The 27308-nt window shown below is 53.7% G+C and overlaps 3 protein-coding genes and 1 long non-coding RNA gene across 8 annotated transcripts; 2 read left to right on the top strand and 2 right to left on the bottom strand.

The window, feature by feature from the left end:
* Window positions 1-382: 382 nt before the first annotated feature.
* Window positions 383-8790, bottom strand: SCAMP5 (secretory carrier membrane protein 5). 5 transcript variants are annotated; one of them, XM_030015485.1, is made up of 7 exons: window positions 8664-8790; window positions 6688-6765; window positions 6250-6378; window positions 3983-4139; window positions 3119-3220; window positions 2780-2897; window positions 383-2660 (listed from the first exon to the last, which is right to left on the bottom strand). In XM_030015485.1, exons 2-7 carry the CDS (start codon window positions 6692-6694, stop codon window positions 2466-2468), a joined length of 708 nt encoding a protein of 235 aa, XP_029871345.1. In that variant the 5' UTR covers window positions 6695-6765; window positions 8664-8790; the 3' UTR covers window positions 383-2465. The 5 variants fall into 5 exon arrangements, with proteins under 5 accessions (XP_029871345.1, XP_029871346.1, XP_029871347.1 ...); XM_030015486.1 differs by having other exon boundaries at window positions 6688-6766; window positions 8670-8726; XM_030015487.2 differs by having other exon boundaries at window positions 6688-6766; window positions 8675-8694.
* Window positions 8791-14851: 6061 nt separating this feature from the next.
* On the top strand, window positions 14852-16655 carry RPP25 (ribonuclease P and MRP subunit p25). Its single transcript, XM_030014559.1, has one exon. The coding sequence runs from the start codon at window positions 15236-15238 to the stop codon at window positions 15884-15886; it is 651 nt and encodes a 216-aa protein (XP_029870419.1). The 5' UTR covers window positions 14852-15235; the 3' UTR covers window positions 15887-16655.
* A 1337-nt stretch (window positions 16656-17992) lies between these two features.
* On the bottom strand, window positions 17993-18875 carry LOC115341477. The gene is made up of 2 exons (XR_003923415.2): window positions 18646-18875; window positions 17993-18109 (listed from the first exon to the last, which is right to left on the bottom strand). It is a non-coding gene; the product is annotated as an uncharacterized LOC115341477 (long non-coding RNA).
* A 65-nt stretch (window positions 18876-18940) lies between these two features.
* LOC115341476 (cytochrome c oxidase subunit 5A, mitochondrial) lies at window positions 18941-27070 on the top strand. Its single transcript, XM_030014568.2, has 5 exons — window positions 18941-19066; window positions 22760-22876; window positions 23961-24082; window positions 25456-25578; window positions 26908-27070. Exons 1-4 carry the CDS (start codon window positions 18982-18984, stop codon window positions 25567-25569), a joined length of 438 nt encoding a protein of 145 aa, XP_029870428.1. The 5' UTR covers window positions 18941-18981; the 3' UTR covers window positions 25570-25578; window positions 26908-27070.
* Window positions 27071-27308: the final 238 nt, after the last annotated feature.

The raw sequence follows: 27308 nt of genomic DNA, 5'->3' as shown, positions 1-27308 counted from the left end.
ACAGGGCAGAGAAAAGGGGTCCTTTTCGGCTACTCCTGGATCCCCCCCCCCCCCGCCCAGGAAGCAGCTCTGGCTGACAGATGAGCCCAGGGAGGCATGAAACCTTTCCCACAGGATTCAGGGCAGCCGCAGAGAGCTGGCAGGGGGAGAGGCGGGTTAAGAGGACCACTCGTTTATTGTCCAAAGGAGAAGCACGACAGGTCGGGGGGCAGCACATGGCGGGTGGTCCCCAGCCCTTTCCGGACACAGCTTAAGAGCAGCCACTCTCTGGGCGTCCCTCTGATGGTGTCAGCAACAACTAAGGAAGGCTGGAGCCGCAGGGGCGAGTCTCAGTGGTCAGCACTCACGCTCGCACGTTTAGGAGACACACCGGAGAGGAGGGTTAGATGCTGAAGCAATGTCTGTTAGTTACAGCTTGTTACAGTTATTATTTATGCATCTTATTGTAAATGCAAAAGGTGAAGTCACTTAATTCATCATTTCTCAGACATGGATGACAGCACGTGATTTGGCATAGTAAGTTTTAGGCTAGCTATCAATGAATTGCACAATATTTAAACCTGATTAAGTACATAATAGGCTCAGCAAAGGATTACTTTTCTCCTTACATTTTATACATATATATATATACACACACGCACACAGACAGGCATTTTATCATTAGTTTCATTTTAGTCTTGTCAAGAGACAACTGCCTACTGCAGAGTGACTGAAGTGATACCCTTAAAAAGGAAACTATTCTTGGTGTGCTTTGCTGGAAAAGAGAAGTTCCTCTTTGGGGTGATTCTCGTGGGCAGGAGTCACAGACAAGCATCACCAGACAGCTAGAGGGGACGGGGGGGCAAGGGGCTGGGGACTCGCACAGCCCTGGCTAGCTGTGGGCATCAGCGGTGGCACACTGAGCTTGTTGTCTGCAGCGGGCAGGAGATATTTGAGCCAAGGGGCTGGATCGGGTTCCGTTTGGGCTGCTTTTCTAGGACTTGGAGAAAAATTTGGCTTATTTAAAGTGCATTTAGAGTCTGAAAAGCATCTCTGAGAAGGAGCTTTCCCTACTCCTGCCCTGCAGCATCCATCAGCTCCCATTTACAAACTGATCTTTTCCATGGTCTGCCAGTCACCTTCCCCAGCTGCCACAGCCCAAGAGGTGTTAGTCAGAGCTCAGCTGCCTCCCACTAAGGTGCAAGATCATTATTTAAAGCCCGACCTCCCCTAACTGGGCAGGGATTCGGGGCTGACAGGAACAGGGATTTCTGCACTGGGAAAATACACGGCCACATTTCACTGCGCTTTTTAGAAGCACAAGTGAGCAGGAATCCTTCCCACCAGCCTGGAGGTTTCCTGAAGAGCCTTAAATTAGTGCATGCCTCAAAAGCTAACAGGGACAAATCTTGGCTTCACTATTTACATAGTCAGTGAGACTGATTGTATGTGCTTGCATACAGGATGGCAAGATTTGACCCAGAGCCTTACCCAAGAATAGGTCCTCTGAGAAACGCTCTGCCAATTTTCTAGCCGCTTTTCAAAATAGAAGCCTTTAAAAAACAGACTCAGGATGCAGAATCTGGAACAGGACGGTTGTATCCTGCAGGGAAAACCTGTCCTCGCTCCTCAACACATACACATGCGCGCGCACGCACACACACACACACAGAGTGCGCCGGGGCTCCTGCCCAGTCACGCACAAATACTGGTCCTCCACGTCAAAATGTAAACTACTCATTTACAACACCACACACTGAGAGAAGTTGTAGATCCTGAGCCAGGGTGTAGATTAGGAATCTCTTGGCTTCCAGCAGATCAACAGCAGGATTGAGGGTTGGGTTGGGGTTTTTTCCCCTTTTTTTTTTTTTTTTTTTTTTTTTTTTTTATAACGCTATATCACCCAGCCACCTGCTAGTTAAAAAGCAAAAGAAAAGGGAGAATTCCCAGGATTGCTTGCCCTTGCTGAGACAGTGGCAAGTGGCTGGACACTACCAACTGAAAGAGAAAACTCGCACACATCGGATACCTGTGGTTCAGGGCTTATTCCAAGAGGGGAGATGGGTGCTGGTTGCTATTTTTATCTTTCCCTTTTGGGGGTGGAGGGGGACTTTTGGCTGATGTGGTTCTAACGTACACCTATCACCACAGTAATTAAAAAACCACCACCATACACTATTTCACAGCGAAAAAGAAGACACGTGAACGTACACTTACTACCACACACAACAAGAGCCCTGCAGGTCAACTCAACGGCCTCTTCAAAATGAAAAATAAAGGAGAAAAGAAGAGCTCAAGACAATAACAGGGGGAAGGAAAAAGGAAGAAAAAAATCCAAAACGATCTCGTTACAAAGAATGGGAAAAGAACCACCGTTATGGTACACTTCGACTCTCTGAAATAGCTGCAGAAACTCGGCTCAGCTTTCCTCTTCCTCCTCCTCCCTTCCCCCCCAGATCTTTTGCCCGAGGACAGAGTCCTGCTGCTCACATCTCATTGGAGTAGGTGTAGTTCGGGGTGGCCGAGTACTGCGTCTCGTGCTGCATCATGGCCCCCTGCGCTGCCCCCATCGCCGCGTTCTGTGCTGCCTGCTGGACGTGGGGGTTCTTCCACGCCCCCGTGGTCCACTCCTCCTGGGCTTTGCTGAAGCTCCCACCGCTCCCCCGGTAAAACTTATGCACCTGTAGCAGGTTGGAAAGAGAAAATCCAGAGGCGCTGAGCGACTGCGGCTCACGCTGACCTTCCAGGGTAGCAGCAAGGGCTCCCCGAAGCAACGCGGCACCCCCTTCTCTTCCCATACCATAGTGAGAGCGATGAAGGAGAAGACTGCCATCCCCGTGAACAGGACGGTGGGGATCAGCATCACCACAGCCGACCCCACGTTGGTCCCGAAGAAGGAAATCGCTGCAATCCAGCCGCTGCAAGGAGATCAAAACAGCCAGTCCGTTCAACAGCCTGGGGCTTTCCCATCTGGCTCTGCACACCGCAGCCTGCCAGCATCCCTCCCAGCTCCTCAAACCATCTGCCCCAAGAAGAGAAGCGACTGAAGCACTGAGGATGTTAAAAACACCAAGAGGCCACAGCACCAGCCCAGCAGTGACTGTCCTTGCACACAACACAAGACCAGCATCTTCCTTACCAGACACCCCAGCCAGGGATTCCCACTGCCTGGATAACGCTGATCACCAGCTGGGCCATGAAGGTGAAGAAGAAGGCCATGAAGCTGAAGGAACTGTCTGTCCTGCAAGAGAAGGCTCGGTCACTCCCTATACCTCCATCCCTGCTGCACTGCAAGGGAAGGGAGATGCTCCCACATCTCAGATCCTTTCGGGGCAGAAGCAGCTGTGGTTTAGTGAGAGTGTGGTGAGAAGCAGAGCTGCCTGCAGACAGCAGGCACCAGAGCAAAACTAAAGGCAAGGGAGAAACTGCGAGAGGCTGAAGGTGGTGAAGGGGCACCTGGGAAAGCCACGGGGCATCAGACCCTCCCCATGGCTCTGCCAGCTCAGTGCATCAGGCAAGAGGGCATCCGTGTTCAGACACAGCTCTCGGCTCACACCGCCCCACCATCAGACTCGACCTTCCTGTACGGGGAAGAAATACACCCCCAGTTTTCTAGATTTGGGGATACTGCACTGGGGATCGACCTCAGCAGCATGGGTAATCAATACAAGCACCTCAAGGACTCACAGAAAAATATAAAATAAGCCTCAAGGATGGGCAGGAGGGGAGGGAAAGTTGGCAACTGCATCCTCACCACTCCCCCTGACGCTGCCCAGAGGCACACGTAGGGTGTCTTTATATTGCAGGGTTGGGGTTTTGGCCCTCATGAAATCCCAAGCACCCTTGCTTTGAAGGTTAGAAAGTAAAGCTAAAGGGCTGGACAGAAAGAGTAGAAATTCCCCCAAATATTCAGGCTATACCCCAAGCTAAGCGCGAACCATTTAGGAAGGAAAACAACAAAAAAAAAGGCGATGAGAAGCCAGGCTCAGGTGTGACCACTTACTTGAAAGCTTTGTAAATAGGTCTAAACCAGCAGACATAGGAGCAGGGTGTAAAGAGAATGAGCCAGAGAATTGCCAGTCCAAAATTAACAGCTCCACCGCCTCCAATCAGCCATGCGAGGCAGCCAACGAGATTCACCGCCAAGGTGATGCTGTTCACTGCAAACACACACACACACACAGAGGGAGCACAGTAGCACGTACGCAAGGACGTCAGTGTGATACGAGAGACCCCAACCCCAGGAATGCCCACGTGGGGCTGACCTCCAGTGGGTTTGGCCAGCAATGTGTTACCCTAACTGGATTTCCCTTAAATTAAGCTGGCTGAGTCCAGGGAGCATCCCCAGGATGGCTCAGCCAAAGGGGGTCTAACCTCAGCTAAGGAGGAGGAGGAAGGAGAGAAAAAAAAAAAAAAAAAAAAGAAAACATCTCTCAGAGTTGTAATGTCTTAAGCAGGTCGTGGGGCTCCGAGGATGAGAAAGAGCCGTATCCTCCCACTGACGGCAAGCCAGGGCACGTTTCCACCAACAGAAGGAAACTGGAGGAATCGAAGTGAAGCTTTTTCCCATGCCTCCAGCTACAGTTTCACTGAAGGAGCTTGTGCAAGAGTTCCCCAAGTTAACACACCCTGAGCTGAGAGCTGAAGTCCTGAACTCCTGACCCCCGCCCCACCAGTTCAGGGGGGTGGCATGTTTGCTTCTCCCACCCCTGCTCGGGGTTAAGCCATACAAGGGCTATTACTATGAAGCCCAGCTTAGCAGACACAGGACAAAGCAGAGAAGGCTCATCTGCATTCTGACGCCTCCGATTTTTGAGAATGATTCATTATTTCGACGAGAATTAAAACCCTCCCACCGCCACCCGCAAGAGAGCTGCAGCTGGCAAGAAAAGGAGCCCAGTTGGCTGGGCTGACGGGGCACTCGCTGCTCCCTAGAGCCCCCAAGGACACCGAGGGAACCTTTCAGCCTCTCTGCGCTTGTGTCTGGCTGGGTGTTTGCGGGGGAGTTGGGGAGAAAATGATCCAGAGAGGAGCTCCAGAGACAGAAACCAACAGACAGGCGATTGGCTCACAGAGCTGGTGCTTGTGCTGTGGGAGAGGCTGGAGCAAGAACCGAGCTCTATTAAATTAAGCAGAGCAAGAACAGCCAGATTGAGATGGGGAGGGGATTTAACACCCCCAAGACAGCTTTTCCAGGGAAGCACAACTTTTTTTTTTTTTTCCTCCCCCTTCATAGAAAAGCTACGCTAACCCCCCTGACACGATGAGGGAAGTTACCCCAGGGTCACCTTCCCAATGGGACGTGGCTCCCAAAAGCCGGAGCGAGGCACCGCCCTGGGGGTGCCAGCCTGGCACCGTGTCAAAAGCAGAAATGCCCAACCTCTCCGGTGCCAGCTCAGCTCCTCGTAACCTGCCTCCAAAGCGCAAAGCACTCCCTGGGCACTGATATGCTTCCAAAGTTCAGGGAAAATGCCTGATTAAGTAACTTAAGTTCTTCTAAAGGAAAAAAACAACAACAAAAAACCCCCAATGGTGTCAGTTTGCTCTGAGCTGCACACAGCAATCGGCATCATCTTCAGTAACATTTCCACGTATGTTGGGGTGCGATCTGTCCCTCCAGCTCTACTCCCCACCCAGGGATGGTAAGGAAGAGAGAGCTGGGCTAGTTCAAAGAGTTAGAAGATAGTGACGGCTCTGTTAGCACAGCACGGCACACAGAGGCATGCAAGAGGAACAGGCAAGACCCAGCTTTCGGGGAAGCCCTGGGCTCCTGTTTCGGGGAGCAGGCACCCTGGCCCTCCAGTCCAAGCGGCATCTCAGCCTCGGGCCACTGCCGAAGGGCTCACAAGGAGCTTGAGGCGACAGAGAAAGCCCTTCCCGAGCCCGGCTGCCAAAGGAAGCCAGCAGAGACTTGGCTGGCAGCTGAGCGAGACGGAAAGGGGAGTAAATCCTTCGGCAGGAGGACGCACGGGTGCTGAGCCGTCTCCTTCTCGCAGTGGGCTCCATCGGGATGTCAAGGTCACCGATGGCCCTCAGATACTGAGCCACCTCCACACCTCCATCCTGGAGGCTGGAAGGGCCGAAGCCCGTGGGATGCTGCAGCCCCCATCCCATCCCCAACAGGTTTTAACAGGAGACACCATGGCCTGGAGGGCCAGAAGGACTTCCCCTGACCTTGCTCTGCTCTTTCAACTGGTAAATTCCAGAGGAGCAGCCTTCGGTAAAGGCAAACGCAAACCCACCCAAGCCCTTCCCCGCCCAGCGACTCACGCATCCAGAGGTAGTAAAGCCGCTTGGCCATAGTACGGTGCTGCGGCGGGATCTCCGCATCAAAGTCCTGGTAGAAACATGGCTTCAAGGGGATGAACTTCGGCAGGGGAGGGAAGTTGTTCACTTTTTCTGCAATAAAAAGTTTCACCAGCATTGGGCACTGGACAGAGCTGAAGATAAATCAAGAGGCTTCCTAATTAGTCTTGTTCAGCCCCAAGAACTGATGAGTTTCGAGCAGGAATTAAGGATTTGCCCTCATAACCACCAACAACCCACCCAAAAGCATCAAGACAAATTTAGCCCTCGCTGGCCACATGGATCCTGCAAGCATGGACACCTGCAACCCCACTGGGGACTAACAAGCTTACATCATGGCCAGTAAAGCCCCAGATGGGCTTCAGAGGCGAGGGGCAACTCCCCCCAGAGACCCCCCCATACCTGCCATGGTGGCACACACTCAGCTTCTCTGTTGCACAGGAAAAGTAGGGGAAAAAAAACCTCGGCGATTTACCAAAGCTGGAGGAAAACGAGAGAAAAAGTGATGTGAAGTGGTCAGGCACCTCCCCGAAGCGCCTTCACCTTCCCCCCACGCCAAAATAGCTCAAGGACAGCGCTGTAGGAAAGCAGTTTGTTTTATTTACGTGGATGCTCTACACTGTTCACACATCCAGGCTTACCGCTGGCACCTGGCTGGCAGCAAAATAAATCCCTGCTCCTACGGCCCGAGGCTTACGCACCAGTTAAGGCAGAAGATTAAGAGAAGATCCAGCGATGTGGGGCAGGGCGTGGGCTTAACCTCCCACTCCCAACTGACCTACATCCAGCCCTGGAAGAGGGGCCAGGCTGGATGGCAGAGGAAGGGACACAGGCCCACAAATGATGAGGCAGCTGTGGGAGGTTTGAAATCCTCAAGTTCATTACCTGGCCCAAAACCAATTTTTTTTTTTTTTAATTTATCTTTTTGCAAAGAGTTTCAGCACAGGGAACTACCTGGCTGCCTCCTGACAGCATCGCAGCTCCCATCTCTGTAAGCCCGAGCCAGAAACCAGGCCAAAAAGGAGCAGGGAAGTCAGCTGAAAATATCAGCTGGAAAAAAAATAAATCAGCGGTGATTGTCACTAATGAGTCACTTGAGTGCTGGCTCAACGATTACTCATGTCATTTGGCACCTTGTGCGGTATCTTGCAGGTGGGAGAGGGGGGTAGCTCAGCATCCCAGGACGGTCCCAGGCCATGCCATGCTCAGCCCCGTCCCAGCAGCAAAAATTAAGCAAAATTAAGGAAAAAATTAAGAGCTGAGGTTTTAAATATAAGCATGAAGACGGCCACTCCACGTATCCCCACCTGCCTGCAAGGCTCTGCCAGGTGCTGCCTGCAGGTTTTGCCCTCTCCCAGGCTATTTCGGTCAGAGGAATGGCAGCAACGAACACATTTCTCATGACATGGGGTCCCAGGGGTCTGCGTTTCAGGCTCTCCGGAGGATTTGGGGGTGTCTGCCAGGGCAGCTCCCCCTGCAACCATCACCCAGCACCAAAGACACCGGATAGGCAAAGCAAACCCCCGTGGCTCGCCGGCGTGCCGTCTCCCGACACCCAACGGCAGCCCACGGACAACTCCATCCCCCCGGCGCTATAAATACGAGCTGCCTGCCTGCCTGCGTGGCTGACGTCTCCCCAGGCAGCGGCTCGACGACGCGGCCCCCACCCACGTGTGCCGGGAGCGGGGACACGCGGCCAGGCGTGCCCCCCCGACCCGACACCTGCCTGGGCGCTGCGAGAGCTTTGCAAAAACAAGGCATTTTTGCAAAATTCGGGGTTTTTTATTTTTTGCAAAATTGGGGCAGGGTTGCAATTTGAGGGGGACTTTTTCAATACGGGGAAGGCTTACAAAATTGGGGGGGGCGTGCAAAAAGGAGGGAGGGGAGGGCGATTTTGCAGCGCAATACACGGGCGATAACACCAAGGAGAAACCCCAACAATCCCCCCCCCCCCCGAGCCGGGTGCCTGGGGTGCCAGCCCCACGGTGCGCTGCTCGGCGTGGGTTTGGGGGAGGGTAAGCGAGGCTCGGCCTCGGCGCGGATTGCTGCCCGTGGGTTTCCACGGGCGAAGGGCTGCGTGCCCCACGCACCCCCCCCCCCCCCCACACACACGCACAGTCGGACGCGGGCCTCTCACCCGCGGCCTGGCTAGGGGAGAACGGCGGCTTGCCCCACGCTCGGTCCCCGGCGGCAGGGGACTGCACCCACGCGGGTGCGAGCGGCCCCGTGGGCGCCTCCACCCCCCCCCCTCAGTGGGCTGCGGGGAGGGGGGGGGGGGGGGTCGGTGCAGAGGGGCCGCCGCCCCCCTCGGGAGGAGCAGCCGACGGCTCTCCCCCAGGCAGCCCCCCCCCCTCTTTCCCCATGGCCCCGGGACTCACCAGCGTGGCGTGGCGTGGCGTGACCCGTCCCGTCCCGCGGCGGGTGGCGGCGGCCGCCCGGCCGCCTGGCGCTGCTCCTGCCGCAGCAGCCGCGCTCTCGCGAGACTACGGCACCGCCGCCGGCCGGGCTTATGGGGCCGCTCCGAGATCTCGCGAGAGCCGCCGCCGCCGCCGCTGTCCAGGGTCCTGCTGCCGCCGGCGGGGAGGGGTGGGGCCGCGGGGCGGGGCCGGCGGAGGGGGCGGGGCCCGATAGGGTTTTGGGGAGCGCTCCGTGGGGTGCAGTTATCCCTACCTGGGGCAGGGCAGACCCTCTGTCGGGCATGGGTATGGCAAGATCCACATGGAGAGAAGACCCAAAGTGGGGCAGGAGCTCTGGGGACAGACCCTGGCAGGGCAGGCAGGCCCGGGTCAGCACGGGCAGGACCAAATTTAGGGGGACCCCCATGTCCACACCCTGCTGCGCTGCAGGCCGGGGTCCCGCAGGCCCACGCTGCCCTGCTCTCAGCTCTGTGTCACAGCTGTCACACTGTCCAGCGTTTTGGGACTATTACTACTTTTTTAAGCTGCCTTACTCGTCCTGCAACCAAGCACAACGGAGCTGCAGCAGCAGGTAACACCCAGACACGGCTCACACGCACACTCTGCGAAACACACAGAAACTTGCTCGCAGGGTGCGGGCTGTTTGCCATCGCCCGCAAGCGAGGTCAGGGAAGTTGGTATTTTCATGAGAAAAGAGTCTAAGAAAATCCAGGCGCTGCAGCGAGCGTGCTGGTGATACAGCAGGAGTTATTTCTCCCTCTGGGTCGCCTCCAGTCCCGCTCCCAGGGCTGCTGGAGGAGCTGCCGTGCTGCTGGTTTTCTCCCATCTCTCAGCCCAGCTGTGCAGCTGCAGGGCTGCTCACTGGGACATCTAAAATCCCACGTCACTTTTTCCAAGAGCAGGAAGTTTCCTGCTGTCCCAGGCAGGTCTGAAGCCACCAGCCCCATTGCCTTGCCTGGGTTCCCACGGTGGTCTGCCTCACACCCAGTGCTGCTCCATGCAGTAATTAATTAATGGCTTGAACAAAGGCCAGAGGATACATTGATTGCTTTTGCCAGCAATGCCGAGGTTGGGATGCAAAGGGCAGCGGAAGGGACTAGATTGACTCACAGGTGGGCTGGGACAGGGACAAAAACCCCAAATCAGCCCGAGGACTCCAACCAACGTGAGGAGGACTCTGTAGGCAGTGTCCTTTGTCCTCAGTGTCATCACAAGGAGCCCCGCGCAGACCACTTGGACTTCCTGCCTCAGTGCTTGTGAGCGTGTCAGTGCAGTGTCATGAAACTCGCTTTATTTGACAACTAAATGATCCTCCCTTCCCTGGGTCCAACCTCAAATGTCGGCACACTATCATGCTTTATTGGGCGCAGAGAGTCAGCGAGGACAATGTCCCACTGTGGCAAGATGTGAAGAGCAGGGCAGGGAAGCAGCTAAATCTCTTTACACCGGCGAGCCCTGGTCACCAAACACCCTCGCCAGATGAACAGCATCGCTCTGTGGGGATGCTAGGAAGGAAAGTTGGCAGAAACGGGGAAAACACCTATTTCACAGATGGTAAAATAGAGGGAAGCAGGAAAATAAGCATGCCACAGATGACCCCATATCTGAGGGCCCAGCTGTCTGCTCTAAGCACCTTCTGGGTCTTGGACCCTGAGCTGTTGTTCCCTGCAGAGAGCGGAACCCCCGTGCATCCAGCTCCATCCCCTGCACGGAGATGCAGGAGAGCAAGGGGAGGAACACGAACAGCAAGCGGAGAAGGGGATGCGGTTGCGGATCCCCACTCTTGCCAAGCGCTGCTGCTCTCCCTTGTGCGAGACCTCACGGGGGTGCTCTGAGACTTGGAGTGCTGCGCTGGCTCTGCCTGTACAGCCCTGCCTGCAGGCATCTGCCTGCCCGCAAACCCCAGCCCTGCTCCCTGGGCAGGATTTCTTAACAGACTCAGGTCAGTCCCAATTTCACCACAGATCAGCTGTGAGATCCCACCCTTGGGCCCAGGACGATGGGAATTGTTTTGTGTCCCTTATTGCTTGTCTCTTGAGCTTTCTCCGATCTGGATTTGCTCCCTACCCTGTTCTTTGCCTGTCTCAGGTCCCCCAGCACCTTCCCATTTCATTGAGACTTTGGGGATGGCCAACTGCAGAGCTGTTCCTTGCCCTTGGCACCACCACACTTCCATCTGCCTGCAGGCTTTACAAGAAGAGATATTCAGAAATCAAAGGGATGTGTGCTCCTCTTGCTCATGGGGGATGTCTGGGGAGCCAAGGGGATAACACAACACCAGGGTAAAAGCCTTGCTGCCCAGTGCCCGTCCCACACTACCTGAGCAGGGCAGGCTGAGGAAGACGGTCAGGTTCAACCAAGAGCCCAGATCAACCACCAAGTCCACAGCAAGCAGACAGGTTCAAAGCCAAGCCACAAAATCAATCTGCAGGTCAGGGCCAGGGCCAATCCGTAGGTTGGGGTCTAGAGCAGCAGCAACCAGGCATGAGAATGGCTGTAGCTGAGCCAGAAACCAGCCACAACACAGCTCAAACTTGGACTAAATGACCTGGGCTGAGCTTTAATAGAGCTCCTGGGCCACAGGCAGGGTGTGGGTGGGGGGTCCCAGGTGGGGCTGGTCGGTACCATTAGGGTTTATTAATGCCCTCAGGGCCCTTACACTGTTCCTCTGTTTGTTGTGCTGCAGCTTTGCAAAGGGACTTGTCTCATAAGAGGGTTCCCACCCCCTTTTTTTTTTTTACTGCCTGCCCACTCAAAATGAAGATTATCTTGAGCTTTGCTGTTTTCTGTTTATGGCAGGGACAAAGGGTTTCTTTTGCAGACTCAGTTAGTAGGGACCTGGTTCCACCCTAGTAGAGTGCTCCTAGGGTTCATGTGGCATCTTGAGACAGCCCCTGCACCCCAGGGAGACTGGGGTCGCATCCTCTGGGGGCTGGTCCCAGGAAGCAGCAGCTCCCAGACCCTGGTTAGGATTGGGGTAGGGGGTCCCTGCAGCCGCAGCACCCTGGGGGTCCATCTGCATCCCTCCCTGGGGCTGCAATCAGCCCAGGCATCAGCCTGCTGCCGAGTGCAACGTGATGAGTGCCTGAGACCTGAGCCGGGCCGATGTGACGCAGAGATGGACGGTGGCGCCGAGACTTTCCTTGTATCAGATGCTTCGACTTTCCGACCCACTCCCATGCAGGGCCACTTTGGATGAAAGAAAAGATGGAGAGGGCAGGTGGAGGACAGGGGCTCGGGTTACTGCTCCTCTCCAGCTGCCCTGCTCTCCATTAGGAATATGTTTCTGGGTTTTTTTCCCCCTTTCCCAGGCTTGGCCGAGGCCACTGTCAGCTCTGGCTTTGTGCTGTCCCCCGTAGCCCTCCTCTCCCTGCTCCTCTGGCAAATGGCCTTTCCAAGCTCGTGCTTCCTGCAGGGTTGGGGCCAGGCAAGAGGGTCCCGTAGGGATGGGGACCCCCCCCACCCCGGGATGGAACCCCCATCCCCGTGGGGTGCTGGCAACCTGTGGCACTGGGACGTGGGATGCTCAGAGAGAAACTAATGGGGAAAAGGAGGAAGAAACCAGTCCCAAGGTCCCAGTGTGACCCGAGTGGATGCTCAGGGAGGACAGACAGACGATATGTACCGTGTAATTGCTTTATTCCTATTTTTTCTCCATTCCTGCCTTCACCATTTGCCGCTTCTCCATTTTAAACGACTCCCCATCCTCTTTCCCAGTGGTTTTTTCCTGGTTCCCCCCCCAGGCTGGGGTTGTCTGTGCCTTTGTCCCCCCATCCCCGCTCTCCTCCCTCTCCCACCCCGCTGTTCACTGCGGCTGAGCTGATTTCAGCTACTCCTTCGCTTGGAATAACCGATCCACTCTGTTGTCCTCCAACAAATAAGCTGACAGGCTAATGAATGGCTTCAGATGGTAATTAGCAATGGAGTTGCTAATAATGAATTTCATTTACATTTTAAGCACTGCAGAGGAAAAGCAAGACCCTGTCATTAATGCCCCCCCACCGCAGCCTTTGCCTTGGGGGGAGCGCACCCTCTGTAGCCTTTTGAGGGATGCAGAAAGGCTTGGCCGTGATTGCACCTCATCTGCCTCCATTTCGGAGGCTGCAATAAGCGGAGTTTGTTAAGCAGCAATTAGAGGCAGGGGGGAGAAGCTGCTGCTGCTTCCATCATCCGATGGGTTGGGAAGGCGCCCTGACACCACGAAAAATGGGCCACAGGAGGCAGGAGCTGGTCCTGGGCCAGGAAAGAAAGGCTGGATGGTTCACCCAGCACCAGGGATTCATCCGGCTGCAGGCTTGGCACCAAGCAGCCCTGGCTCGCCTGGAGCCCTGGTGCTGTTGGCCCTCGGTGGCCACGTAACCCTCCTGTGCTGCCGGCGGCTGTTTGCACACCTGAATAACGACTCGGAGGGATTTCTCAGCTCCCTCGACTGCACACACTCTGCGAATTGTTGCTAAAATCCTTCCCGATTATTTTCCTAGGGTTTTAGCATCTTTTGAAGGCAGCGATTTCCCTGAGAGGCTTAATCCATCCCTGCCTGCCCGAGGAAGGAGCCAAGTGCCTTCTGCAAGGACGCCACAAACAGTCATCAAGCGGAAAGGGGGGAAAATGACGTTGTTTTGTCTCGTACGAGCGAGGGATTCATGGTGGAAGTGCAGCGACTAGGCATGCTCGCTACCGCAGAGCGCCGGGCGGGACTTGGGGGATGCTCAAAGCCCAAATCCACCGCCAATGCTGGGGGTGAGCCTGGGAGCGTCGTGTGCCCTGCCTCAGTTTCCCCCTCTGTGCCAAAGCGGCCTTATAGGTTGTTAGCTGGATCAGGAAAAAGTGCTCTCCATCCCCTTGGGTTTTCCAGCACAGCGGGGCACTGCTCTTAGATGGAGCATCCCATTCCATGTGGGTGAGACACCGGTGCTGTCCTCCCATCACCTGCAGACCACCCTGGATCCCAGTCTGGTGGTCGGATCAGGGGGTGCCCCATACCTGCCCCGCATTTAGGGCAGCAGTACCCACGGAAAGCTGCTTTGGGGACCACAGGGATGCAGGCGCTCACCCCGGCCGGGAGGGGACGGCTGCATCCTGCCTTGCCACAGCCTTCACCTCCGTGGGCATCGGATCGATTTATTTATTTATGTATTTTTTCAAGCCCTGCTCAGAGTGAAAACAATCCAGGGGCCTCCAGAGGCCAATAAGATTTGACTGCAAGTCAATACTTGTCATGTCTTTCCACTGTGCAATGATCCCCCAGCCAGCGGGGTGGGAGGCTGGGGGTGCCGGGGGCGGGCAGGGGACAGGCAGGTGACAGGGGCAGGCAGAGGGCCAGCCTGGCACAGGGACATCGCCTCTGCCCGGGGAAGGGATTGGGGGCAGAAAGGCCAGATCTTCTGGCCTGCGATAGATACCTCCTGGGATGTATTTCCAGGGGCTCAGGCAGTAAATATGATGGTGACCTCACGGCGGGCAGCTCCGTGTCGGGGACACGGAGAAGAGCAAGGGACAGGGTCTGGGAGAGCCGCGGGGAGAGCGAGGGGTGGGGAAGGAGGAGGAGGAGGGAAAGAAATCGCCCGTCAAAACAGGGCCTAGATGCCATCTGCCAGGATTTGTCCTGCCTGCGGGTCCCAGTACCTTCTCTTATGGCTAATAAGGGTTGAGGTCCGGCTCCAAAGTACTCCCCAAAGTACCTCCCGCATCTCCACGCCATCCCCAGGCGCAGCGTGGCCGGCAGTCCTCATCCCCCTGGGGATGCTGTCGGGGAGAGGGTGCAGGGGAGGCAGGCAGGGAGGCAGGCAGGCTAGCTGCCCGCACTCTGCTGACATTTGCAGTTAGCAGTTGGCGTCCTTGAGCGGAGCAAGCACCGAAAGAAGGGACCAGGTTCTCTTTAAGGGGGCAGGACTCAGGGAGCATCATGAAGGCAAGAGTGAGCTTCTCCCTCTGCCTTCCACCTTCCTCTCCTTCCCTTCCCTTCCCTGCCTTCTGCTTCCCTGCCTGCACGCTCCCCGGCCGGGGACCAGGGTTCCCTGCCCACCCCTTCGCCTTCGCTGGCTCTCGGTGCTGGGCAGGGATGAAGGCAGGAGCTGGGTGCTGGGATGGGAGGCTGAGCGAGGGGAGGAGGAGGGGAGGAAGGGGAGGGAGAGGGGGAGGATCTGCTAATTACACAGAACAGCTCTGGGGGCTGCTGAAGTCCAGAATGAAGCAAAGAGCAGCAGAAGCAAGTGCTGCAGTGGGAGCGGAGGAGCCCAAGCATCGCCGAGAGCCGGAGCCAGCCGTCGTCCCCACCGGGAACAACCAGGGGCACGCAGGGGATCCTGCAGCCCCGTCCCCCCCGGGAGACAGCCTCTGGCACGGCTACCGAGCTCGCTGCCATCTCCTCTGCAGCCAGCCCCAGGCGAGGAGAGGGGAAGGGACTGGTGGTCCCGGGGACGCAGGGTTAAACTCAGCCCTCCTGCGGGCTGGGCGGGAGGGCAGCGGAGCCAGCCCTGCCATGGTCCCGGGGGGCTAGGAGCCCGAGCGGATCCACCGGGAAGGCGTGAAGGATGGCTGCCGAAGGAGGGGGAGCCAAGCCCGTCGCCCAGTCCAGGATGGAGAACTTCCGAAAGGTGAGGACCTCGGAGGAGGAAAGCCCCTTGCCCTTCCCCGACCTGCCCCCAGACGTGGTGGAGATGAAGGTGAAGGAAGGCAGCAAGATCAGGAACCTGATGAACTTCGCCATGGCCCAGATGGAGCTGAAGGGCAGCCGTCAGATCGTCTTCAGCGGTTGCGGCAGGGCGGTCACCAAGACCATCACCTGCGTGGAGATCATGAAGCGGAAGCTGGGAGGTCTTCACCAGGTCACCAAGGTACGCTACAAAACCTTGCTGGAGGTCTGGGAGAACCAGGACCCTCTGCCCGGTGGTCCAGCACAGAACCTGACCGTCCATAAGAATGTCCCCTCCATCTGCATCCTGCTCTCCCGAGACCCCCTGGATCCCAACCAGACGGGCTACCAGCCCCCGGAGCCCCGGCACGGGCTGGGGACGCAGCTCGGCGAGGCAGGAGAAGACACGTCGGGCTCCACCGCCAAGGGGCTGAAGCGGCCCCTGCCACCTCCCCGCGAGGAGCTGCTGACCAAGAAGTTGCAGGTACAGGTACCCGACAGCCCGAGGGGCTCGGGGACCACCGACCGCCAGCCGGACCACCACCACTGACCCCACCACCTCCTGCCCCAACCAGCCGTACGCCGGGTATATATAGGCAGGAATCTGCCCTCTATATGGGCAGGAGATTGTACGCTGGAGAAACTCTGAGGGTTTTTTAGCTGCTTTGCTTGGATAAAGGCAGCGCGAAGCCTGTGTCACGCTTGCTCCGGGTTCACTGGCGCGCTGCAGGCTCCCCGCAACGCATCCCCACTCGCTGCCGCTGCTCCAGATGACCCCCGTGCATGGGGGCTTGCTGCTGGGGGGGGGTACCTTGTCCCCAGATTTGGGGTGAGGGCTGAAGGGTTAAACCTGCCAGCTCTCGGTTATGGACTGAGGCAGGGGAGGATGTGTTGGGGGCAGCTGCTGACCCCATATTCAGCCACCGAGGGGCAACGCTACCACCAGCCACGTTTCTGCAGTGACTCCCACGGAGCCGGAGCACCCGTTGCCTTTCATCGAGGGGTGTCCAGACCAGGGAAGGTGGCTGCACATCATCGCTCCCCATTGCTACATCTCAGCCATCAGGAGAGACGGTTTTGCCCCAAGCCCATTGGAGTAATACCTTCATTATCAAAACCGCTGCAATTATGCCCGGCGAGGAGCTGTCAGGTTTATTAATGCTGGGCTCAGCGCCCCACGGCACCGTGATTCATCCCGAATAAAACACACAAACAAGCAGACGGGTCGCTCCCTCTCCGCGCCCGCAGAGCCGAGCGCTGCGCTGCCTGCCTGCGGGACACCAGAAGAAAATAAAACAACCCTTTTTCTTCTCCCTGCATCAGATATTCAGGTCTTTGCTCTCCCGGAGGTGTTTGTAGGGTCTGGAGCTGGGGTGAAGCCCCGATGTCGGGAGCCAGAGGTAGCGGGAGCGTTAGGTGGGTTGTTGTCGTGGCTGAATGTGGTGCCCAGCACAGGACGGGGAGGTTTTGGGGTCGTGGGCTGCAGAGCCCCTGCCGTGGGCTGGCTCCCTGGGAAAGCCCTTTGGAGCAAAATCCCTGCTTCCTCCAGGGGTTAAAGGGAAATGAATGGAAAATAAAAGCTCTTTAGAAATAGTTGAAATATGTCTATGGGAAGACGGGGGGATCATCTTGGCTGCCGACCACGGCACAGATCAGCACAGGGAAGGCTGCTGCCAATCCAGGACAAGGGGATCTCAGCCAAATCCTGTGCCTCGGTGGAACGGGATCGGGACCTCCTACGTACCCTGGCAGCAGCCTGGCCACCGCCGGCACAGCACAGCCTGGCAAAGCCCCTGTGCCAGCCCCCCCGGCCAGCACAGCACGGACGGGGGGCAACGCGGGGAGGGCAGGGGATGGGTTCGGGGAGGCCAAGCAAGCCCCGATCCCCCTGGTTCCCCTTGACCCAGCCCAGGCAGCCCCCGGCAGCACCGCAGGATGAATTAAATCGGTATTAATGAGCGTACCCTTCCCAAAAGCCAGCCGGGAGGGATGCTCTGGCTGCAGCCGCATTATCTCCCTGCCTCGCTCCCGCTCTCCGGGGACGGCGAGCATCCCCTCTTTTGTCAAGGGCTTGCTTGGCAAGCGCTTTGCTTGGCTGGGAGCGGGAATGAAAGGAGACCAGGGGAGCGAGGAGGAGGAGGAAGCAGGGGTCTGTTTTGTTTGGCGATGACCTTGTTATCTCCCTCAGCAGGCAGCTGCTCCTCCGGGCCAGAGGCTCGCGCTTATCTGCCCTGCCACAGATTGATTCACTTCACTTATCTGCCACCGTGTAGTTGAATATTAATTTCCAATTGTTCTTTTTTAATGATTATTTTTTGTGGGTTTGGGGGTTGGGAAAGCTTCAGACTCTATCCAACCCAGCAATCGCTCTTCCCTGCCTCCTCTCTCCGGTGCAGACACCATTCAGGTTCAACCCTCTGCCCTACACGCAAGCCGGAGCACCGGGTATGAGCTCCTACCCCAAATGTATTAAAAATCATGCTAATAAATAAAACCCTCTGTAAACACTCTGATCGGAGCCTAAAGACTGTCACAGCCACGCAGCTGAGAACTAACAGCCCTTCACCTCCCCAACCCTGCCCCACTGCTGCCATCTCACATTGCTCCCAGCAAGGAGAAAGAAAAAAAAATAAATCACTCACTTCTCATTATTGTGTTAATGTGCAAAATTATTTTTAATTGATTTTATATGCAGGCAATTTCCCATCTTGGAGGCAACAAGAGCCCGGGGATTTTGCACTCCTCGCTTTGCTGGCTGTTGACCAAGGATTTCCTGTATGAGAAAATGGTTAAAAAACCCAATGACTATAACCCAAAATACAAAGCATTTAAAATAGCATGATGACATCTGGCTCCGCAGGGTCCTAAGGGGTCACAGTGAGCAAAATTATCACGATGATCTTGTGCCGCACTGCCGAGGGACAGCCCCAGGCACCTGCGAAGAACCATTTTGGGGGCCAGCGGTGGCTGGGTCAGCCCTACCCTCCTGCTAGCACACGGGGCGATGGAAGCGGAGGGCAGCACCCCGCGGTCAGAACCTACGAGGTTTGGGGACAAGGATGTGACGGAGGGTGCCTTTCTGGGGGCCAGCTCTGGCACCGGAGCAGAGCCACGGGAAGCCTCGAAGAGCTGCTGGATACCGCAGCCAGGGCCAGGTCCCATTTTTCCCCTCACTAGGAAGAAGTCAGGACATTTTCCCTTGCCGCAGCTGGCAGCGCACAGCCGTCACCAGCACGGGCAGGGAAAGGCCCCCCTCGCTTCCCTGTGGCCCCCATCCATGATGTGTGGGAGCCCACACTGGGGCCATACCTACATAAGCTCCGTTAACAGGGTCGCCGGGCCACACACGGGCGGCATCACACCGACCACCACACAAAAACGACCCCTAAAACGCACCGAGGAGCCGCAGCCACGTCCTTTTATGAGGCGGGAGAGGCGGACGGCTGCCCCCGACCCACCCCTTCCCCGCTACAAAATGGCGGCCGGCACCGCCCCACGGGCGACGCTCCACGCCCCGCCCCTTGCGGCCTTCCCGCCGTCAAACGCGGCGCCGCCGTGTGTCCCCGCGGCGCCGCCGTAGCCGCCGCCGCCTCCTTCCCTCGCTGCCCGCCCGCCGCCGCTGCCCGGTGCTGCCTCCCCGCCGCCATGCTGGCCGCCGCCGCTGCCATCCTCCGCCGCTGCGCCGTCTCCGGCCTCCACGCCGCCGTCCGCCGGCCCGCCGGCCCCGCAGGTGAGCGGTTCCCTCCCCTCCCCGCGGCGTGCTTTCCCCCCCCCCCCCCCGCCGCCTGCCCCGATGGCCCTACCCCGGTTCGGCTCGCCCCCCCCCCCCCGGAGGCGGCGGGGCCCGGCCGGTGGCGCCGTGTCCTTGCAATGACCCGCCGGCATCACTCGAGGGCGGGCCGCGCCTGCGGCCTAGTGCGCGCCGGCCCCCCCCCCGGGCCGGGCCCGGCCGCTGCCCGGCTCCCGTTGCCCCCGGTGATCCCCCCCCCCCCACACACACACCGTTACCGGCCCCGCCGCCTCCTGAGGGGGCGGCCGCCGGGCCCCGTTCCCGGGGGCTGCAGCGGCGGCGCTTTCCCCGGGCCTCCCACGAAGGTGACATTGACGGAGGTCGGCGGTGACCTCCGCAGCCGAGCACCGAGCCTCCCCCCCCCCGGCCCGGCCCCGGGGGCGATCGGGCCGGCCCCTGCTCCAGCTCCCGGCCTCGCTCTCCTTATTAACACCCAATTAATAGGAAGAGGAAGAAAAGCAGGCGCGGGAGGATGCGGGGTGAATGCTGACCGGGGAACCGGAGCTAAAATGCCGAGACGGCGGAGGAGACAGTGCCTGCGCAGCTCGGTTAATAGCTAATTAACAGCTCATTAAGAGGTGGCGAGCGTGTTTGAAATGCTCGCAGAGCTGTGTGCGTCTCTCCTGTAGCACGTGGGAATTAAACAGTTGCCGTAGGGAGTGTATTGCTGCTTTTTTAAAAAAAATGCGAAGTAATAAGTGGTGGTCGTTCTGTTTGCACGCTGGGATTTCTTGGCTACTTCTTAAAAAACTTCTTCTTTTTTTTTTTAAATAAATCCATTAAAATTCTTCGCTTGCAGTGCCTTTGTGCTCCTGCTGAACCCCGGCTGCTCGTGGCCCTCGCTTCTCTGCGCCTTTGCTAACGAGCACGCTCCATGTTCTTTTCCAAGGTCTTGTATTACAAACACCTCGCTTAACACTTCTGACCCGGTTCGCCTTTGCGGGTGGCCTCAGGGGGTTGTGTTTCGGCAAATCTAATGCGTCGGGTTCATCTCGTGAGCCCGTGGGTTTAGGTCTACATTATATAATGCTGCAAAATGTTCCACACGTAATGCACACGCACCCCTGGGCTTCTTGTTGCCACTCTTGCCTTTTTCAGTAAATTGATGCTTGTCTTGATGCATGTTTGTCTTCCGTGCTCATTAACAGAGAAAGCTGACAAATTCTGGCACTTGGAGAAGCTTTAACACGTGTTTACATAATATTAGATGATTTTAGGCTTCTCAGGCGCTTGAAGCTGGTTGAGTTCTCTTAAAAATGCGCCTCTGCAAACATACTTGCCCTTTGCTTCTTCCTTGAGTTGGAAATCTCCATGTGGATGGGTTGGCGTGATTCGACTGTCATACACGCATCGTGTGTGTGACGGTGACCTTGATGGACCCCGCTGAAATGAGAGGCACCCAGACGGCTCCTGCGGTGCTTCTGCTTTGCCAGAGTGGCTTGTGGAGTCTGCTCTCCAATATATATAGATGTAAGCGTTAGTATGGAAGACAAAGGGTGGTAAAGAAATGTAGCAGCAATTGAAAAATGCATCCTGGAAAACTAGAGTTCAAATTCTGGTGATCTTTTTCATTTTTCTTCAGGATCCTTGTAGTCTAACCACGTTGTTCCTTTGTTTAAGACTAAAGGGAATGGTTTCGTTGAGCGCTCTGTGGAAAGAGACTTTAGTTTTTTGACTTCAAGGAGGCATTTGAGAACTTCAATCTAGGCTTTTCTCAAACTGAGATTTGCTATTTCTCTGTAGGATTTGCTTTGTGTTTAGGAAAAAAAAAAGGTGTTCTCCCCCAAATGGCCAGCATCTGAGGGCTTTTCAGCAGTGTCTTCTCAGTCCCTGCCTGGGTGCAGGAGCATTTACAGAGGAGTGTTCTTGCTCTGAGCTCAGCTGTGCATGTGATTTATTGGAGAAAGCAGGGTCAAAGATCTGGTTTGGAGCTGGGGAGGGGATGGGTAATCTCCCTACAGAACTGCAAAAGAGCATTATAATCCTGGCTTGGCCTGTCACTTACTTTTCCCTTTCCTAGTTATGTAGATAAAACAATGAAAATATTTTCACGGTTTGGGAAGCAGTGCATACACCAGAATTGCAGTGGAAATGTTGGACCATGTTAAATTTTGTTAAAAATCTGGATTGCATTCTGATCTGGCTGTCATTTAATGAGACTAAAGACATTCCTTGAAATTGCTGTGTTCCGTTCATTGTATTTTACGTAGAATTAGGATGCTGCTTCGCAGTAAGCTGTTCACTATGATCTTCAAAGTAGAAAAGTGTATCTGGGAAGGATGCAAAAATGCAACCCAGTTTGGGGGTTTCTTTTAAATAAAACTTTGTAGTTGGTCAGCGTGAGTGGTTCAAGCTAGGTTAAGAAAGAAAAAGGGACTAGCTGTATCTGACTTCCTCTGAAGCGGAGCTTCAGACTGCCAAGGTCATATCTGGTGTACGACCTCTCTGCAAATATTAGTGGAGTGAAATTACCAGCAGGGAAAGGAAGCAGTCTATAACCAGGCTTGTGTTCTGCCCGTAAGGCAGCTTGCAGAGTGCTAGGACTCTGCGGGGAGGACCCAGTACAGCTCTGATGCAGGTGGAGCTGGCTGTACCTTATGTTTTCGTTCCTTTTGGAAGACTGTTCCAACCTTTGTGATAGTCTTGTGCTTTACTAATTGTCAAATATTAATGCAGTTACAACCTTGAGGGCCAGGAGTTTTATCTTGGATAGATGCAGAGGTAGCAGTGATTTTTTTTTTTTTTTTTTTTTATTTCCTCTCCTTCAACCCTTCAGTCGCCTGTTGGAAGAAATAGCTCTTGTCCCTTTGCTTTTGAGAGCCTATATAGTTGAGCTCAGGTCGTTTTGCGCAGGTTCCTAAAACAGTTTTAAAACAAGCCTTCATCAGCTCAGAACTTGTGGTAGAATCAAAGACCTGCAGCTCGTTGCTGTTGAGTCATCCATCAAAGTCAGTCTGTTGGTTGGGAAATCTGCTTTTCCTGGATTACAAAAATCAGTTATGGAGCAATTTCAGGAGTAGGAAGTTACTCCAGAAAAAAAACTAAGTATTCATCTTAAGTGGGTAATGGTATAACTAATAGGGTATAGGGTTTTACTTCTGGAAGGAATGCCACTGAAAAACTGATTCATGTCGCTAAACTCACTGCACAGACAAGTTCTATGGTTTTGAGAAGGGTTGAATGTGGGGAACAGAACAGTTGTACTACTTTGGAGTGTCTGTTGCTGCAGTACGTGTACGTTACGTTTCTCTGGCTTGCTTGGCCCTGGGAAGAAGGAAAATTCCTGTATTTTACAGAAATGGGGGTCTTGGAAAACTTCTCTTAAGGACTGGTTATACAGAATTGTTTTTCTCTTGCATTTCGCCCTCTCATTAAATAATCCTGCTCTGACCAAAGGGTCTGAGAACACTTTGGGAAGTCCAATGTTAGAACAGAAAATATACACTTTGCCACAAAAGAAACAACCAATATTTAATAAGCTATATTCATCCAGTGCTTATCCAGTCTGAGGACTGATCCAGACTGGCTGTAGTGAGTGAAATATGTATTTAATGGCTTTTGGTCCCTTGGTCAGGACTAAAGTACAGTCATTTTCTGTTTGCTTGAAGTCTCTTCCTTTCCTTTTGCATTCAGCTGTACTGCATGCCCGCTGCTACTCTCATGGGTCACAAGAATCAGATGAAGAATTCGATGCTCGCTGGGTGACGTATTTCAACAAGCCAGATATTGATGCCTGGGAGCTCAGGAAAGGTATGTTGAGTGAAAAGGGAGGAGTAACGTGGAGTAAATACAACTGCTTTGTAACAGTTTTATGACCAGAAATAACAACTTACTTTTACTTTGCTATTGGAGAGCAGAAACAGTGAAAACTGGGAGTTTGGTGTAGGAGAGCAATCCTGCAAATACCCAGTCAGGGCATGTGAACCTTATTTGTTCTGAGTTATCTGGCTGCTCCATGTGTACGTGTGGTTGGCGTGCAGCTGTTTGCTCAGCTCTGAGCCTGTTGCAGCAGGTGATGGCACCTCACCGACCAAACAAGCGGGTTGGAAGGAACCACGGCATGCAGAATGAGGGAGAGTGGGGGTACAAGGTGGCAGGAGTCCAAGCTTTGTATGTTTTAGTGTCCCAGAATATGCATTTTAACATCTGGGTGGGAGAGAAATGTTTGTTCTGAGGAAAGTGCATTTGAGCTCAGCTGTTGCTTAGTGTGTAACCACACACATTTTTCTCTGGACTTTGACTTAATGGCTTGGCCATAACTCACTGTAGATGGTTTGTCTGGCTGAGTCCAGTTGTTATTTGCTGTGGAGTTGCCAGCTCCTATTAAACTACCCCAATTAGGGCTTTAAACTGTGTGCGCATAACGGCCAGAGGGATCATTCCAGCATCACCTGCATGACGAGGTGCTGGGCTCTTTCCCTTGCAAAGGAGAGCAAGGGAATAGACAGCAGCTCAAGTTCTAGTTTCGTTACACCTGTAGGAATGAAGTCATTTGGATTTCTTAATGATTCTGTAAGTCATGTGCTGTGGTACAGACACTGACTCCTTTTGGGAACATGGGTGAAACTGGCCCACTGGGATTTCATGAAATCCGCTTCAAATCTATGGTAGTGAGCAACAGTGAGAGGGAGAAGAGAAAAAGAAAAACCTTGGCTCTGTGTGTGTGTGTGTCCCCAAAACAGCAATGAAAATTGTAATCGGCTTCTAATGGTGACTGGTGGTGTGGTAATAGTTAATTTTTTCATGAGGTGGAGCAAATAATGCTCAACAGGTTCCTTCTGATAGTGCGATGAGCTGACACCAAGTTCCTCTTGGTGTTTCCTTGTATTCACAGGCATAAACACACTTGTGGGTTATGACCTGGTTCCGGAACCAAAAATCATCGATGCAGCTCTGAGGGCATGCAGACGGTTAAATGACTTTGCCAGTGCTGTCCGCATCTTAGAAGTTGTAAAGGTGAGTGGAATGGTAGCCTAGGGTGTAACTGCTGTGTTTGCATAGCTTGGAGCCCAGCAGCAGAAGAGGTTTCCTTGGCTTACTGTTAGTGGTGCAAAGGGAAACCACTATTTCCTGCTGCCAGAATCAATAGCTTTGTCATGAGCACATGCTCGGTGGCTTGAAATAATTGTTTTGAGGTATGAGTATTCAACAGCACAGCTTAAAGTATAACATTTACATTCATATTTTCCTTTCCCAATGCTGACTCTGGTGGGAAAGTCTTTAAGGATTTTTTCTTTTTTTTTTTTTTTTTAATAAGCATTACTAGACATAATCTCAAGTGAAGGCAGCTTACTGGCTTCTTAAAGGACTGAATACTGAGCTGGCTGGGAGTAGTAACTCGGAAAGCTGCATAGGCTTGAAAAACAACATAAACCAACACCTTGAAACCTGAGCCCAGTCCTCACTTAACAGGGAGTTAAAGTGGGTGGGGATGGAGGCAGGAGTTCTATTTCAGTTGTAGAAGCCAGCAGCGGTGCTCTTCCAACTGCCTTCTGCCACAAGTGAGCACTGGTGTGGAGGTCTGCTGCTAGCTGTCAAATACACTTGCTTCAAACTTTACTCCACAATCAGTTGCTTCTTAGTTTGCCATTTCTGCTTTCTGCATGCTTCTGTAGGTAAGTGGTTTTAGAGACATCAGACCAATGGAAGAATCTTTGTATTTTTTTTTTTTTTATTCCTTCCTGTCCTTTTGTCCCCACCATCAAGGGACAACTCAGCTTATCACAAGCTGGGGACAAGTATATGCTCTTCCTGGAGCTCCACCTAAATATTACTCAAGGGGTGATGTTTTTCCCCTGATTTCCAAGCAAGTTAAATTTTCTCCCAAGTCTGCCCAAAAGCTGATTTTATTTTTCCTGTTTTACTGATTGGATATAATTTTCATTCCATTTCCTAAAGTGTAAGCAGTGTTTGGGCTGGTTTGCAAAGCATCCCTCGTGGAAGGAGCTTGGCTTGGCCTGTACTTTTGTGTGGTGGTACACACATGTCACAGGTCACATCAGCCTAGTGTTAAGGGAAGAGTGTCAAGTGTTAAGAATAATCTGCAAATCCCCCAAGGGGGAGTTCAGCATTATTCTGGGGTGCTTTGCAGCCACGGTTGATTGGTAGGAGGACTTCACAGTATAGCTGTATACAAGCCTTGTTTACTTGATGCACAGGTAAAGCTGGGCTGTGCTCTCGTGTCCTGCAGGAGCTACCCTCGTGAGCAGTAGGTGGATCAGGCCACGGACCCTTTTGTGAACACAACGTCTTGATTGCAAACCTGACTGGTGTACAGTGGACCTTGACAACAGCTTGCTGTCAAAATAACACCATTCCTTTTCATTTAGGACAAGGCAGGACCTCACAAGGAAATCTATCCTTACGTTATCCAGGAACTTAGACCAACTTTAAGTGAACTGGGAATCTCCACTCCAGAGGAACTGGGCCTAGACAAAGCATAAACCTTACCGGTAAGGGCTGCCGTTGCTTCCGAGACTCTTGGCATGGGACTTCTGTACCCTGAAACTCTCCTGGCAAAGACAGAGTCCTCTTCCTTTCCTTCATGGGTCTGTGAAAAAGTTCAAGCTTGTAACGTGATTCTCCAAATATTTCTATGGCTACAGGTCTCCTTGAAAAGGTGCTAACCCTTTTCAAAGAAGGCTTGGAAAGAGAACAATGCAGTTGCTTGAGAAGGGATAGGGTGGTTGGCAACCATACCCAACCTCCCCAAAATTTCTAGATGGCGGTTGCCGAGACAATGGGTATTGCAGCACTTTGTTGGCAGCATGTCGACCTTTGCTCCTGTTCAGCTTGTCCCACAGAAGCATTTTTAGCAAATGGCAGGATCATTTACACTGGAAATGCACAAACTTTCATTTTATTGTCACAGTCTAGCCAATTTAGAAAACTGGGAGACACTAATTACTAGCTTATGCTAGAAAATGAGCCCCACTGATGGTAGTCACCCAACAACACTGAAGTTTCTGCATGTTATAGTTAAAAGAGCATCTTTCTCTGTAATTAAACACTACTTTGGAGGGCCCCTTGCTTACAGAATGAACAGATCAGCTGTAGCAAGCTGGAGTTTAACTGATCTGTGTGCAGAATATCCTTTAGCCCCAATAGATAATTTCGGGAGCAGTGCATGTAGTATTTCATATTGATTGCAGTGGCCTCAAGTCTCGGAAACCCACTTGTTTTACCGGCTTTCTAGAGCTGAACTTCTGAGTACTTCCTAAACTTGAAAACAACTATAAGTAAGACATTTAGATCTCCATCATAAATACCAGCCTCTTAGACGAGCTGCAATGTATGAAGGTGTTGTTACTAAACGGCAGCTTTTCTGGTTAATGAGGATCTCTCATTAAGTATAGGCAACACCTAACGCGCTCTAATCCCAGACTAAAATTGAGCCCTAAATAAAAAAAACCTCATGGAAGTGAAGTTATGTAAAGGCAGTCTCTTAACTCAGTTTCTTTAGGAGATGGCCAGTGTCATATTCTTTTTTTAATATTGTGCTTAGAATAGAGGTATTGGGTGTCAGACTGCAAATAGCACTTAATTCTGGATCTTTAACTCCCTGCCCTCCTCCCTGCCCTGGGATACCATGTCTTGGTGCAACAGGGTACTGAGACAGCTGTGCTGGGAATGCAGTAGCTGCATTTGGGGGCCGAGTATGATTAAACTGGGCTTTGAGTGTAAAAGCGAGCAATGGAAATAACTCATTTGAGACCCCATGGAGGCTTTGTGGAGATATTGGGCTGCTTCTTTAATGGCTTCTCTGTTCTTTTCTGTTCCAGGTGCGTTACTCGAGCATTTTACTGATGCTACCTGATTGTACACAGTCGCCTGGAGACACAAATGTTAAAATATTACCTTATTTGAAATAACTTCTTCCTTTATTGAGTCACAATGTATGTGATGTGAAGTTGGACCTAATAAAGGAAAGACTGGTTTGACTGATGCGGTGGGCTTGTGATTCTTCTTGCTTTTATGGGGAAAAGGAAGAAACAAGCTGTAAATGTGCTTTCCCGAGCAGAGTTCCTGACAGAGCTTATAAATCATTATTTGCTTGGCAAAGCCTGTGTCCGTGGCCTTGCCCAAGCACCTAGCTTCACCTTCGGGAAGGGACAGGTAAGGCAGGGACCTGCCCGGAGGTCACAAGAGGTGACCCTCTTGTACACGCAGCTTTGGGGAGGAG

The sequence above is a fragment of the Aquila chrysaetos genome, chromosome 5 (genome assembly GCF_900496995.4).
Source record: "Aquila chrysaetos chrysaetos chromosome 5, bAquChr1.4, whole genome shotgun sequence".
Lineage (NCBI taxonomy): Eukaryota > Metazoa > Chordata > Aves > Accipitriformes > Accipitridae > Aquila > Aquila chrysaetos.
The sequence above is the reverse complement of the archived record's forward strand: the minus strand, read 5'-3'. Positions and strand labels throughout refer to the sequence as shown.